The 14,746-nt window shown below is 37.7% G+C and overlaps 1 protein-coding gene across 20 annotated transcripts in view; it reads right to left on the reverse strand.

Annotated features, from left to right (window-relative positions):
- TENM2 (teneurin transmembrane protein 2) overlaps window positions 1–14,746 on the reverse strand; it is a 753,140-nt gene that overhangs the window by 432,254 nt on the left and 306,140 nt on the right. For 3 of the 20 annotated variants that reach the window (XM_083430649.1, XM_083430644.1, XM_083430642.1), the window contains exon 1: window positions 8,513–8,979. The exons of 15 other annotated variants lie outside the window; for them this stretch is intronic. In XM_083430649.1, coding sequence (XP_083286775.1) covers window positions 8,513–8,558 — 46 coding nt within the window. In that variant the 5' untranslated portion in view covers window positions 8,559–8,979. Of the gene's footprint in view, window positions 1–8,512; window positions 8,980–9,024; window positions 9,179–14,746 lie in introns of those variants that run through there. 2 more of the 20 variants (XM_083430643.1, XM_083430646.1) reach the window with 1 other exon arrangement.

Here is a 14,746-nt window from a genome sequence, read left to right on the forward strand (position 1 = left end):
ATTAAAAAATAATAAAAAGAAAGCTAATGAAACCACACAGAGTGATAAGGGACTCAGAGTTACAAGTATTAAAAGAGATGAATTGCATTAACCCCTGCCCTCCCCCATTATATTCACTGCCCACTGGAAACAACAACAGAATTACTAAAATCCCACACTCTCTAATGGGATGGTAATAGGATTCAGAGGCCATTAGGGTAAAGGCAATCCATATTTTACAGTTTAATAAGCTCCTGCTGAAGATGTTGCATCCTTCTTCAGAAGTCCAACAATTACCAATTTAATGTTAACTAATCCTCATCCATAGTCAAGATAGCAAACCTAACCTGAGCTTTCTGAGTCTGCTTTTCATAGTGTATGCACAGGGGGGGAATGGGATGAAATAATTTATTATTTGCTGTGACATTGCTTATTACTGTCATTTCAGGGTACTTTGACTAAGAAAGATAGCATGGTTTCTGCAGATGATTCTTACCACTACTACTACTACTACTATTATAATTTTAAGACAAATGCTATCATGTTTTTTGCCTAATGTTTAATCTTTTTTAAACTTTTTCATTTTTATATGACATTAAAAGCAAAGTGTAAAACCAGAATAAAATAATACAGAAAGAAACAAAAAGCAGAAAATAAATACATATAATTGATGGCTTATATCCAGACTTCTCACCTGCCCTTCATCTATTTGTGTTGCTGCTGCATAGTGGGACTGAGGAAGCAGAAGTAGGTGGTGAAGTCAGTACAGCACAAATGTACTGGCAGGAGCTTTCGACTGGTTCCACCCTCACTGCTATTTCACCCTGTCCCTGTTTTCTCCGTAGGCAGCAGCAACGCATACAGAGAGAAGGCGAATGGTACAGCTCCACTACACCTTCTGAAACTGATCGGCGCTAGCAAGTCCCATTAATTCCAGTGGATCTACTCTAAACATGCCCAAGTACAGATGCAACCCTGTATGTTGTGGTTTCCTGGCTGCAGCATAAAGCAAGAAAGGCCATCCATGTTTTCCCTTCCCAGATTAATATTTCAATTCATAAGATAGTTTTGTCATTATCATAAGGTCCTGACTCCTAACTCTCATGGTCCTCAGAACTCTTTGCTCTCAAATTAGTTCAATAATATATAATGTCATGTTCAAATATTGCAGTGAATTGTTCATTGAAAGGATCCTATGGAAATTAGGAGCAGAAACACTGGCATCCTTGATATGTGCGTTCCATCAACAAAATAGTCTTCCAAACACAGCTGCTTGAACGGCTTAGCTCCTGAACAAATCGGCTCTTGAACACCACAAACATGGTTTGCAAACATTTTTTGGAAACCGAACTTCTGACGCGGCTTCCACTTGACTGCAGGAAGCTCCTGCAGCCAATTGGAAGCCACGCCTTGGTTTTCAAACGGCTCTGGGAGTCTAACGGACTCCCAGAACAGATTAAGTTCAACAGCCAAGGTACCACTGTACGTAATAAAATGTGACACGAAACAAGACCATTCAGCTGTTTGTGAGCCATATTTGGCAAATTTGCTGTAAACTTTTCTCAGCATGGTTAGATAAGCATATATTGTTAAAAACAGATAACTTAAAATGCTTAACGTAAGGTAATTTGTTAACGGAAAAGATATATGAAAATGAAAAAACCAAGGCCGCCCACAGTGAAATGTCATGGCTGCCAAACTTGACATCAAGGACACCAGGAGCTGAGAAAGAAAACTGCACATATATATCCTTCATATTGCTTAAATGATCATCTCATTACCTTTTTACATTGCTCTATTAATTTTTTAAAAGGCATGCAACTCCCTCTATTTCCTCAAGAGATGACATACTGCAATTATAGGACTTTTGTAGATTAATTGATGTAGATGCTACTGCTAAAATGGCCTGCGTCGTTGATTTAGATATTGGCAGGTTTAACAGAAGTGTATTCTATTGATTATCTGTTTACAGAACAATAAGGGTCATATCATGTAAAGTGCTAATCACAACTCTTCCAACATTAGTGAGTTCTTGCCACTTTATTCCACTGAGCAGTAAATGCAGCATTTTCTGTCTGTAATAGCCAGTTTCAAAGATACTGCTAATATAGTTGAGGACTAAGAATTGAACCCATTACATTTTTATTTTAGGAAGGACTTTGGGAAATAGAAGGTGGCGACTACAATTATAACGCAACTTTTAACTAAGAAGAGCTATCAACCAGTTTTAATTACTTGTTGATTTAAAAGATATTGTCTTTAATATATATCTACTTAATTTTTTCCAGGTTCACCATGTTTGGCACCATTCTATTTGGGATACAACAGATTTATATCATACCTACTTGCCTTGGTTCTGATGACACAATGCTATTCTCGATGTCCAACAACACAAGAATCTGGATTGTAGAGCTAAGAAAGAATGATGCCTTCCCTGCACTACTCGGGATATCACTACAGAAATTCTGAATCTGATTATTTTTCTAAATGTGTGCTTTGCTGTCTCAAAAGCATGTCCATGAAATGAGGTTTTACCATGTTATTCTACAAAACTATTTTCTCAACATGTCAAGCGAGTTGAGCAAACTCACCCCCATTTATTACACAAGGATATGGCAAACTCCAGGTCAAAACCCTGCTCAGCCATGGAAGCCCTTTGTTAAGTCAGCTCAACCTATCACAAAGGGCTGTTGTAGCATAAAATAGATAATGATACAATTGCATGCCCACTGTGCCCATGAAATAAAGCAAATAAGAAATCAATTCAGTAGTGACATTTCCTACATACTCTATGGGTAGGTTTTCTAAATACTAAAAAGATCTTTCTCAACTTCTGTTATCCCAACAATTTAACCCAATTAATTCTAAAAGCCAACTAAGAAGAAAAGTGTAAAAAAATAACAAGATACTGAACTATAAATTATAAGAATCTATGTTTCTGTAAAATTTTGTCTACAAATATGAACATTTATCAGGCACATCCCTAAAACAAATAGATTAAATTTATTTCTGTAACATGAACAGATGCTATTCTATTTCAGTATAGTCATTCTTAACTTAATTTTTTAAAATAATTACAGTATATTTATTGTCTCTAAGATGAAGAGAACTAGTCTATGGACTCTCCAGGCCTCACTGAAAAAGCAGAAAAACTGCCCATTCCTTACATTCTACTGACCTCTAGAGACTGTGTGATTATATAAATATATATAGATATAGATATGCACACATTTGTGTATAATCATAAATGCTAGAGCAAAAGGATCTAAGCATACATTTACACACTATAAATGTGTGTAAATACACTATAAATACACACACATTTTATTGTTTCCTAAATACACTTAGGCAAGCCAACACTTATTCTTTTCTATACTGGCAGCAATGTGAGACTATTATGGGAAGCATGTGAGTTCAGCATATCTTACATTTTCCAAAGTGGGAGCTAAGCATTATATTGTTGAATTGTTTAGAAAGTTATTTGACTTTACTCACAATTCAAATTATGTTTCACACTACTAAGAATTAAAGTATTCTTATATTGTATTAAATACCGTTACAAAGTATGAAATATTCTCTGAATAAAATGAATGCATGTGTGATATATAACAAGTGGGTGTCAGTGCTTTTTGGACATGGCTTTTTGGACATACTAGTTTCTGTGCTGATGCTTTGATGGCATCTGCGGAAAGACCCTCCCAGTGTGATATCAGTTATTGACCTAAGAAAAACGGTAAGATACGTCAAGTAAGAGATTCGATGGCATGTCCATAAGAAAATCTCACCAAAGTGAAGTTTGATACCCATAAATATTTGGGAATGTAGGTCAGATTATATTTCTACCCTTGTACTAAACAACAGACTATATTTCTACCCCTGTGTTCCCACATACATATGGTATGTCTTTATATATGACAAATTATATAGATGGAATTTTTCGATTAAAATGCATTACAGATCATTTCTGTTGATGCGAATGATATGAGTGCAAATTCTGAACACTAGCAAGTCTCATCAACAAATTTCCACTGCAATGCTCTGCAATCTTACCAATGCATTGTTCAGCACTGATAAAAACACCAGTACAACATGAGAAAACAAAAATCATTCATAGGATTTTTCGCGGTTAAAATAACAGGTGCAGATATTGTATAAGGCTGACATCCATTAGTTCTGGGTTTCATAATACTTCACTTTGCATCAGGTTGTTACAGCATTTTACATCATACTGAGCACTGTAATGCATGATGTAAATTTTACATGTCCTATAAAAAGCAGTGAGATGCAAAGAGAAGTTTTAGTGAGAGTAGTACAAATTGAAAATATTAATTGAATCTTAAAACCCTTAAACAACACCACATTTGGATGTCCAAACCCTTCGCAAACACACAGACATTCCTCAGATTATCAAGCTTTTCAATAAAAGCTTTAAAAGCTTATATCAAACTTTTAAGGAGAAAAAATCCTTGAAGAGTTGCTTTATATATCTTCACTTTTAAAAGCCATTGTGTTCAGTGTGTGTGATATGAGCAGCATTCTTCTGAAGGCATTATATGACAATATAAAATATAAGCACCAGACCTGTATACATGCACACATTAAAAATCATACAGCACAATCTATGGGGAACCCCCACTTGTAGGAGTGGGTACAGAGCAGTATGTACATAGATTCCAATTCATCTATGCCACATATAAAATTTACACTCAGAACTGTGCATTAACATGAATGACAGAAAGTAACAGCTATATTACAGATATATAATTCCTGATATTTTATTTTTTATATAACAGGTCAAAATGTAACTATTTCGAGGCCTTGATTTTATTCCCTTTATTTTATGAGAACATTAAGTATGCAAATAAAAAAATTAAAATTCAGGATTTCATGTCAATAATTGAAAAAAAATTCTAACTTTTACCCTAATTTAATTAAATGTCGGGCAGAAGAGAATAACATTATGATTTTGAAGTAACAAAAATGATCTGAAAGTGAAGCACATGAAAGTACTTTCTATTCCAATACAAGAAATCTGTTTGCCACATTCTTCTATAGTGTTTGAAGTTACCAAAAGGGAATCTCTATATGTTTGTATAACAAACTGAACTTCTACTTCAGCCTAAACACTAAATATCCTTACTGTCCATACACAAGTTGAATCATTAACAGCTAAAAAAATAAAACTAGGCTCCTATGCATATGAAGATCCAGAGTTATTAGAAAGGTCTCGTAGAGCTAATATAAAAACCTATATGCTAAACAATCTTAATGTTTGTAATAAACATATCTACAATGTGCACACATTAAAATAAGACTTACGAAATAATTTCAATATTAATTTTAAATCTAGTATAATAGAATAACAAAGGTCTGAGTATATATGCACAATCAAGAAGATGGTATGTGTGATTCAACAACTTATTAAGCCAAGTACTTGAATCCAATAAGTTTTTGGAAGCTGTTAGCTACACAGAGCCAGGAATCACAAAGTGTGGCTTAGAAAAGCAACTTATTGTTATATTGCAAGTATTCTGCAACTGTTCTATATTTAAAATAATTCCTCACTATTTTAAACCTGATGGTTTGGTGATCATTGCCAAAAATAAATATTCCCACAGATAGAGGTCAGTGGTTGCCTGAAATTGCATCAGTAAGTGGCTGTATAGCAAAACTCTCTGGGTTTGCTTTGTCATGTTATTACTGATTACTAGTACAAGAAGGAGTTGCACCATAGGGCAATACACAAATTTCCTCTCTGTCTACTTGCATTACTCTTTTTTCACTACAAAATCCAGCTTTTGTGTTTCTTACTCCACTGACAATATTATAGTGTGATTTTTAATACTCATGGATATGGATCTTTTCCAATCAGCAATTTACGCTTTCTGATTCTTTTACAGATTACTCTGTTAAGCACCGACTATTCACCAGGAAGACAACTGTCAGTGCATTTCATTTCTATTAATTTAAGGGCTGCAGGTTTTTAATTTCTTAATATTTTACTTGGCATTGGCAACCAGTGCACATTTTTATAATGAATCTGGGCATTATTCTTTTAAGAGTGCGCCATTTCAGCTCTTCCCCTTAGAAAATTTGCATGTTAAAGGGCTTTAGTATTCAGTGATGAAATGTTCTGCATAGTAATGTACAGTAAACTGATTTTACAATTTAAAATAGCAGACGTGCTATGTGCCTAGCAGAACTGTGATAATTCCAGTAAGTGTGGCTGCAGTTTTAATAACACCCTATAGAATGGTATGAAAATGTAATGATCTCACATTACTCTTCAATCAGCAGCCTGCATACGCAGTATCAGCAATGTTTAAGATTTTTTCTTGAGCTTTTATATTCCCATTGCACTGCTCTCTCTTCCTTTCTCCCCCAACAAATAAAATGATGTTTCCTTTGCTCTACAGCAGCATCTACTGGATTATCTGTAAAATGCTTCAATTCATATTAATCACACTGTTAATGTTTAGAAGAAGCAAGTTAGCATCTGCCAAAAAGGGTGGGGGAGGAGAGAGCTATGAATGAACTGAAATTTGGTTTGGAAACAGAGGCTTTACTATTGCCATTTGGCTTAAAGTACCAGTGTTAGAAGTATTAGTCTTCCACATTTGTCTTTTGAGTGGTATGGAATATGCATTACTTATTGCAGGTTAGCTTTTGTTTTATTAACTATCATTACAGTATAAAATATTTTAAAAGACTTGGTTATGCATAACAGAATCTCAGATTCTTTGAATTTCTTCCACAATTGATATTCAAAATCATACCCAATATTATTTAGCTGTGTTTCATCTGACACAAGGATACACAGAAGCAAAATTGAACTGGCTTTTATCATATTAGCTTTTAAAAAAATTTAAAACAGGTACTGCTGCATCGCATACCTTCCAGAGGTTTAAACTGCAATAAGCTACATACAACTTTTAACATTTGGCAATGAATTTGATTTTTCATGTTCTACCAGTTCTATGTTGCACTTCTTCATTTGTTTGTTTTAAATGGCAGGTTTCATACAAAAAGCTACCATGCAATGGGAGTGAACACCTACATTTCTATACAGTGATGAGGAACCATACTCCCTGGGGGTTCAATTCTATTAACAGAGGCACTGTGGCTCACTTTTACATGTCTTGCAAAGTAAAATGTATTTTAAAGTATATGAGAACAGAAGGCAGTCATAGATTTTGTTTACAATATTATTTTTCATTATTCTTGTTTCCATACTATTGTCTACATTCAAATTATCTTTATATCATGGAAAAGCACTACCGTAAGTTTTTGTATATTCTATTGCAATAATAAGATGATACCAATCTTAACAATACCTCAACTGAATTTAAATGTTCCTCCTTTTAGTTAAGGAGTTAAATATATCTAGACCTTAGGGGAAAGGAGGGGCAGAAAAAGAATGCATCAACTGCAGATAGAATAATACAGTAGTCTATCAAGTTGGGAGTAGTCTTACACTAAAAACTATTTTACACACAAACAAACACACTGCAAAATACAGATAATGACTTTAAGCAAGGACTTCCAAACTGCTAAACACCCTGGCAGCTGTGAACTTTAAAAAGCAATTAAACAGCATGCGACTGTTAAATTTAATTGTGATATTACTTTCAGCCCTTCTATCCTACCTATGCTCTTCCTTTAAAAAAAATTAAGGGCCTAACTATGAAAACCAGGGCTGTTGTATGGTACATAATTGCATTTCCCATTCACCAATCCAAAGTTCAGACCTTCTGACTGATAATTAGCCTCTTTCTGTGTAGATGTTATACAGGAAGTCCTTTATTATAATCCAGGTGCACTTGTAGGCAGCACTTTCAGAGTTAACTCCATTTGACAGCTGACATTAAACTACTATTCTAATGTGGTGATTGCTTACTAAATCTGGATACTATTTAGGTAGTTTGGTAACCCGTTTCACAGAAGATGATTCTTGGTGTCTGTTTATTACATGCTTTGTGTCTACAGCATGCAATGGACTGCATAACACTTTGGAAGGGCTCTCCTCATTTAACAGCGATGCTGGACAAACATAGCATTGCTACCATCTAGCCTCAACTGACCAAGCACAGTTAGACGAAATCCCTACCGGAAAGCACTAAAGATTAATTGTGCTACAAACGGCAGAATGCCTTCTACCTGCAAGGTTGCAAGCTGAGGAACTGGAATTGCACCTTGAGATTTCCTGAAGCACTGAATTTAACCTTCTGCCCAAGTCCTGCCTTTCACTAGAGCAGCATTTGTGTTCTGTCCACACTGAATATATAAAAAAAGCAAAGAAAAGCATTCCTTGCAAATGCAGCTGCCACACAAGCCCATTTGCAATTGAATCCGTATCACGCTCCAATTCATCAACATTACTACAGGTACTTAACATCACAAACAAAAGAAAGCCCGCACAAGATCCTTGCCATCTGCCACTAAAGATGCCTTCCTTGGGTGCGAAATGATTAAAATCTACAGCTTGGATTAAGCGACTCCACCAAACCCTCCGATGCAGGCAGTCACTTCTTACCTGCCTCGGTGGAAGCCTTCCTTCCCTTGTTAGCAGTATGAAGCATCTCTAGCCTTCCCAGTCCTTGGCACCGATCGCAGATTGCACGGCTAAGTCCCTTTTTCCGAGAAAATTCTTATCGAAAGTGATTAGTTTTTGTTGTCCTTTTTAAGTCCCTCCTGCGGGAAGGAGCAGGGGAGCAATGTGACGCCACCTATTAATCTTTTGCAAGAGTGAAAAGGCAGAAAAGGAGCGCTCGATCAAACTGAGCTTCACACATGACTAAAACTCGCCCGAGAGGCTGCTAGCTCTGGCTTAAAGCACCACTAGGCGTGAGTGTAAGAACAGAGAAGAGGGGAGAGTCAATGGAATGTGACAACGTATGTGCATCAAAGACAAGAAAAAGAGAGAGAACAATGGGGGAGAGAAAGAGAGAGGCAGAGCAGAGCAGAATAAGCTGGAAAGCAAGACGGAGGAGTTTTAAGGAGAGCGCTTGCAGAATAAGGCAAAGGCGTCTAGCATCTTCTGTTTACCTCTCACTGAGCATGACATCCTGCCTCCCTCATATTCAGCAGCACATTCTTCTGTCTCTTAGGTTTGAAAACGGAGCCAGAGTCACCATGTGTGCTGCTCTCACCTCACTGTCATTTCCCTGTGCCCGGGAAGCATGCACAACAACAATTCATCCTGGAATACATTTACATACAATTTTAGTTCACGTATTCATTTGAACTGCCTCGCCACCTCCCTCTAAAAGTGAACTGCTAATTTCTACCTCAATTTACAATGGAGTTTAACTGGCAGATGGAACTCTACTTATAACTACTGACAAACTGCCACTGGTAAACAAAAGCCTGAACAAATGCTTAATGCTACTAATTGAATTTGCACTGTAAAAAGAAGGGGTGGGGGGAGAGAAAACCATTATCACTGCTGAATCTGTGCTTCAAAAGGAAAGTATGATAGACGTTCCCCTCTGTTCACACTGTTATTTTTACACTGAAATAAAGTGGTGGTGGTGGGGGGGAGTTGTGATCAAGAACTAACAATATGCCAAATTAGCCAACCATTAGATTGGTTTTAGAAATAAGAGATATGAATGAGAATTTAATCTGAGAACGGTATTTAGAATTTCAGCTTTGAACCATAAACTGCATCCCCAAATATATTGAATTTATATTTGACGTTCAGCACATTCCTATACCTATTGCTCAGACTGATATGTTTTGTTTACCAACATTTTTTTAAAAATGTTCATTGAGTTTTCAAAAATCACCACATACAAACAAGACAAACAATAAAGAAACAAAGATCGACTGTGTCAAGCACGTTATTGCAGGTGGAATCAAATAAACAGAAGGTTCAGTACACTTTGCAGACATAATAAGGAAACATTCTGTGAATGGAAATGTTGAAACTAAGAGTCATATATTGATAAGGAAGCCTTGCTTCATAGAGACCTGTCTTGTTGGGGGCCTATGCAGCACACTATTTTTTATTTACAAAACATATAAATGGTACCCACACAGCACCAAAATGGTTTCATTTCACAATCCTTCTTAGAACTCTCCTCCTTTGGGTGAAATGCTCAGAGAAGTCTATGTCCCACACCTTCTCAAGCCATCCATCCCTAGAGGGACCCAATGCAGACTGCCAAAGTTTGGCTATTTCAAGTCTGATTGCAGCCAACAGCAGAGCAAGCAGCTCCTTGTGGACAAGAGGGAGATTTATTTACTAAAATTAAGATCACATATAAGTCTAATCTACACTAGTCAGTCATAACATTAAAAACGTGTTATAAAAATGTGACACCAGAGGGTGCTGTAGAGCAGAGATCCATCGTCAATGGGAAATTGCATTGAGAGCTATATTACGTGGGATATTTAAAAAGCTTTTTTTCAGATCAGTGTAGATCTAGGAATAGAAAGCAACATCTGGTAGCCCACATTTTCTATCTGCATACCAAGCTGGAGTTACAGGAAAGGTTGTTGAACCAAAAAATAGCACAACTCACACATGCATATTCATTTCCCCCCCCCCACACACACACCAAGGATGTAAAAACAGCCCTGTTGGGTCAAACCAAAGACCTATCTTTTGTTTTCAGATGAGATGACCACAACTTTACACAGTATTCCACACATGGTTGTACCATAGATTTGTACAAATGACATTATGTTGTCAACTTAATTTTCAATTACCGCCAGCATGGCAGTCACCTGTTTCACAGCTGAAAAGCACATCTACATTGTGCTACCCCAAGATCCTGTTCCTGATCAGACGCAGCCACTTTACAGCACATGACTGCATATGTGAAAGTAAGGTTTTTTGCCCTCAAGTGCATCACTTTACACTATCCTACACTGAACTGCACCTGCCTTTTTACTGCTTTTTACTGTATTTTAATTGCCCTGGAAATTTGGTATCATCAGCAAATTTGGCTACTTCACTGATCACCCCTAACCACAGAGGGGAGAGGGGGGGAGAGTAAGCCCTACCCTACATAATCCATCACAAGACATGGTGCGTACACACAATTTGAATGGTCATGCCCATCAACTTTGCGGTGGCTTATTGGGAGGTGAGCCAAAGGGACCTCGGCCCCTAGGAATTGGCTCCTATGACAGGTGCCAATACTCTGATTGACTGAGAGTACTGCCCAGAGTGGCTGGGGCAACCCAATCAGACAGGCGGGTTCAAGTAGTAAATTACTATTATTTCTACTCTCTGCTTCCTGGTTTTTTAACGAGTTACTGGACCACAAGAGAACCTTTGTACTTATTCTATGAATGTGATGCTTACTCAGGAGTCTTTGGTAAGGAACCACACCAAAAGCACTAAGGTTTGCACCAAGCACACATCCATGGGTGGTTTTCAACTAAGTTTTATTCAGAGTAGACCCACAGAAATTAATGAACATGATTAAGTCAGGTCCATTAATGCCAGTAGGTCTACACTTGTGTAAAACTTAGTTGAATACCACTCCTACTCTCAGGACTAACTCTCCTGGCTTCCTTTCCTGGTTGTTCCTTGTCACAGTTGTCTTCTATTTTAGCCACATTACAAACCAAACTTCTTGTGATGGCAAGCAAGAACACCACCATTTGCTCTTCCAATGCAAGGTATATCTTTTCAATTCCTGGGCACTCAGTTTAATTTTCTGTCATCAGAAAAGTCTTTTCCTGAAGGTTTATCACTGTAGCACTTCTCTAAATCAATAATGAGTTGTCATTTATCATAAATATGTCAATTCCAAAATGGACATTGGGAGCTTTCAAATGAACTATGTTCCCAAACTAATCCTCAAATTCACTTGGCCTAAATAAAAGATAGATGCACAGACAAAACTCTGTAGGTAACCTGTGCCAAGGAGGTTCTACCGTCTTCTCATATTTAAAACTACGTATAACTTTAGATTGTTCCATCAATATCGGAAGGCTTGCTGAAACCTACCAATCTAGCATGACTATTATTTCAACAGGGATGCGGGTGGCGCTGTGGTCTAAACCACTAAGCCTCTTGGGCTTGCTGATTGGAACGTTGGCAGTTCGAATCTGCGCAACGGGGTGAGTTCCCATTGCTCTATCCCAGCTTCTGCCAACCTAGCAGTTCGAAAGCACACCAGTGCAAATAGATAAATAGGTACCACTGCGACGGGAAGGTAAATGGTGCTTCCGTGTGCTCTGGCACTTGTCACAGTGTCCCATTGCACCAAAAGTGGTTTAGTCATGCTGGCCACATGACTTAGAAAGCGGACTATGGAGAAACGCTGGCTCCCTCAGCCTGAAAACCAAGATGAGCGCCACACCCCATAGTCACCTTTGACTGGACTGGTCTTTACCTTTACCTTTTACCTTTACTATTTCAACAGTATAAAAATTTACTTGGACAAGTAAATTATCTCTGTGAGGAAAGAGAATATGAACTGCCCAAAAGAGACTTTGTGCTTAGAGTTACATGAATATATACAAGTTATTTTTCTTCTTAAAATGTGCTTGGAGTTAAATTTTCTCCACCATCATTACTGAGCCATGCAAAAGTCATCCCACAGCACATTAGAATAACTATTACAGAGCAAAATTTAGTAATAATGACATTTTCCATGGAAATGTAAATAATTGGTTTCAAGCCCAAGCCTCATGTAAGTTTCCCTAGCTCTAGGGAAACAACTAATCAAAGGTTTCTCTCACCATCACCTTAGAAAAGGCAATTATAAGGCAAGTTTAACACTTAAGAGAAAGACCTCCTGCTTCCTTCTCTTACAAACTAGGCCCTCTCATTTCTTTAGCTTTTCTATAGTCTGAAGCTGTGATACCAAATGCCCAAAATTTAGGAGATTAGGGGTATCAAACATGTAATTTTCCAAGAGTGCAGGGAAATGTACTAGTGGTAAGACAGCACAAATTTCTGTTAGTTACTCAACCTCAGTGCTGACCAATGAACTAGATTTGTGGGCAAAATGTACTTTTGCAATGCCCAACAGCATAATATCTGATTATTATTATTCAAGTGGAGTAGTGACTGCATGTGACAGTGTAAGAAGTGGCATTTATTCACAGCAATAGATAGATATTGAGCCCTGGCTGCATACTTGAAAGCCAAATTTAACTGTCTGACTACGCAAAGTACATGGCCCCAGGTAAATGCCGTGAAGTACAGATTCAGTGATTTAAACTTAATTCTCCCCCTGCAGATGGGAAATCCCAGAATCCCCAGCTAGTTCTTTAAAACTTAGTGAATCATCCTGTAATAGGCACTAAGACCACAATAACGTAGGTTTCACATTATTTTTTCATTTATCTTTCAGTCAAGGTTCTTAACAGCTTGCACAGTATATTTTTTAACTGGAGAGGAGATGAGGGCAGAAAAGAAATGCCACTTAATCTGAATACTGACTCATTTGAGGAATGCAGAAATCTTATGCCTGCATCCAAAACAAAGGTGCCAAGGGCTTGCATTTTATTCAAAAGTGTATGTGGCTGTATCTAATTGTGACATAAGGCTCTTTGATCCAACAGAGGACACATTCTCCCTTTGTTCTGAAGCCCCCTATACCACTTCGCATACTGTTCCAAAGCATCTACCAACTCTCTGTAGCATATGTGGGAGGGTGTTGCAGAAGGGAGGAGGAATCAACAAAAATGGCTTTCTGCTCTCACTATTTTGAATTGTAAGCCATCACTGAATCAGAGAGCCTTGGGTTAAACAGAGGAACATAACTGGATACAAAGCTTTTGTAAAAAAGAATAAATTTAAAAATATTACTTAATTGACTATTCAATCCTCTATACAGGTAATTAAACCAAGAAAGGACAGTGAATGACTTTGAGCCAGCCGGCTTCTCAGTTAACCTATCTTACAGAATTGTTGTGCGAATAAAATGGGAGTGGGGAAACCCTGTATGCCACCTTGAACAACTTGAAGGAAAGGTGGGATATAAATGTAAGATGAAAGGAAGGATGGACAAGCAAGTGGCCAGGTTTCCGCACAATGATAAGTCACAATACAAAAGCATGTTTAATTTTTCCAAAGTTTGTTTTTGCTTTCCAGGTGCCCTTGTCTCAAGAGCCTTTGTAGGTTGGTGAGCATCTGGGATGAAATTGCCAAACTGTGGTTAAGAAAGGGTTCTGGATTCCAACCGTTAGACCAAATCAAGGTTCATAGGTCAACAACAAACCAAGGCTTCAAACTGTGGTATACTGGCAGTAAACAAGCCATAGTAAAACCATAGAATAATAAATAAACCATGGTTTACTGTTATCTGTAAAGCTTGCCATTGATGGATGGCACAGGTGCTGCAAAAGCTTCCTCTCCTGCTTTCAGTAAACAAACAAACAAACAAACAAACAAACAAACAACAACAACACAAATGCAAGATTCTGCATAAGAAGCCAATGTGATAAAAGTGTTATTTGTTGTAGAACCTTTGGCCCAAAGACTTATATATGTATGTGTCTAACACATGTAATGTAAATGACAGGCTAGTAGTACTAGTATTTAAAATGTCATGAAACAGAGTTAGGGAGCAATCCAAACCCAAGGATCTATTGGAATAAGGAGAGTGGATCTTCAGCTGAGGCTGGGCTCAGCCAGGACCATGGGAGCTGAAGTCCCTCACGCCAGCTTAGTTGGAGATACCTCAATGTAAGTCCTCCACCCCAGCTCAGCCAGAGCTCAGCTGGCTAAGCTGAAGCCAGATCAGCCATGACCAGTGTCAGTTCCCTCAAAAGGGTGTTGCGGGGCAGTGGCAGGGAT

This window comes from Podarcis tiliguerta (assembly GCF_965153285.1).
Source record: "Podarcis tiliguerta genome assembly, chromosome: 2".
Taxonomy (NCBI): Eukaryota; Metazoa; Chordata; class Lepidosauria; order Squamata; family Lacertidae; genus Podarcis; species Podarcis tiliguerta.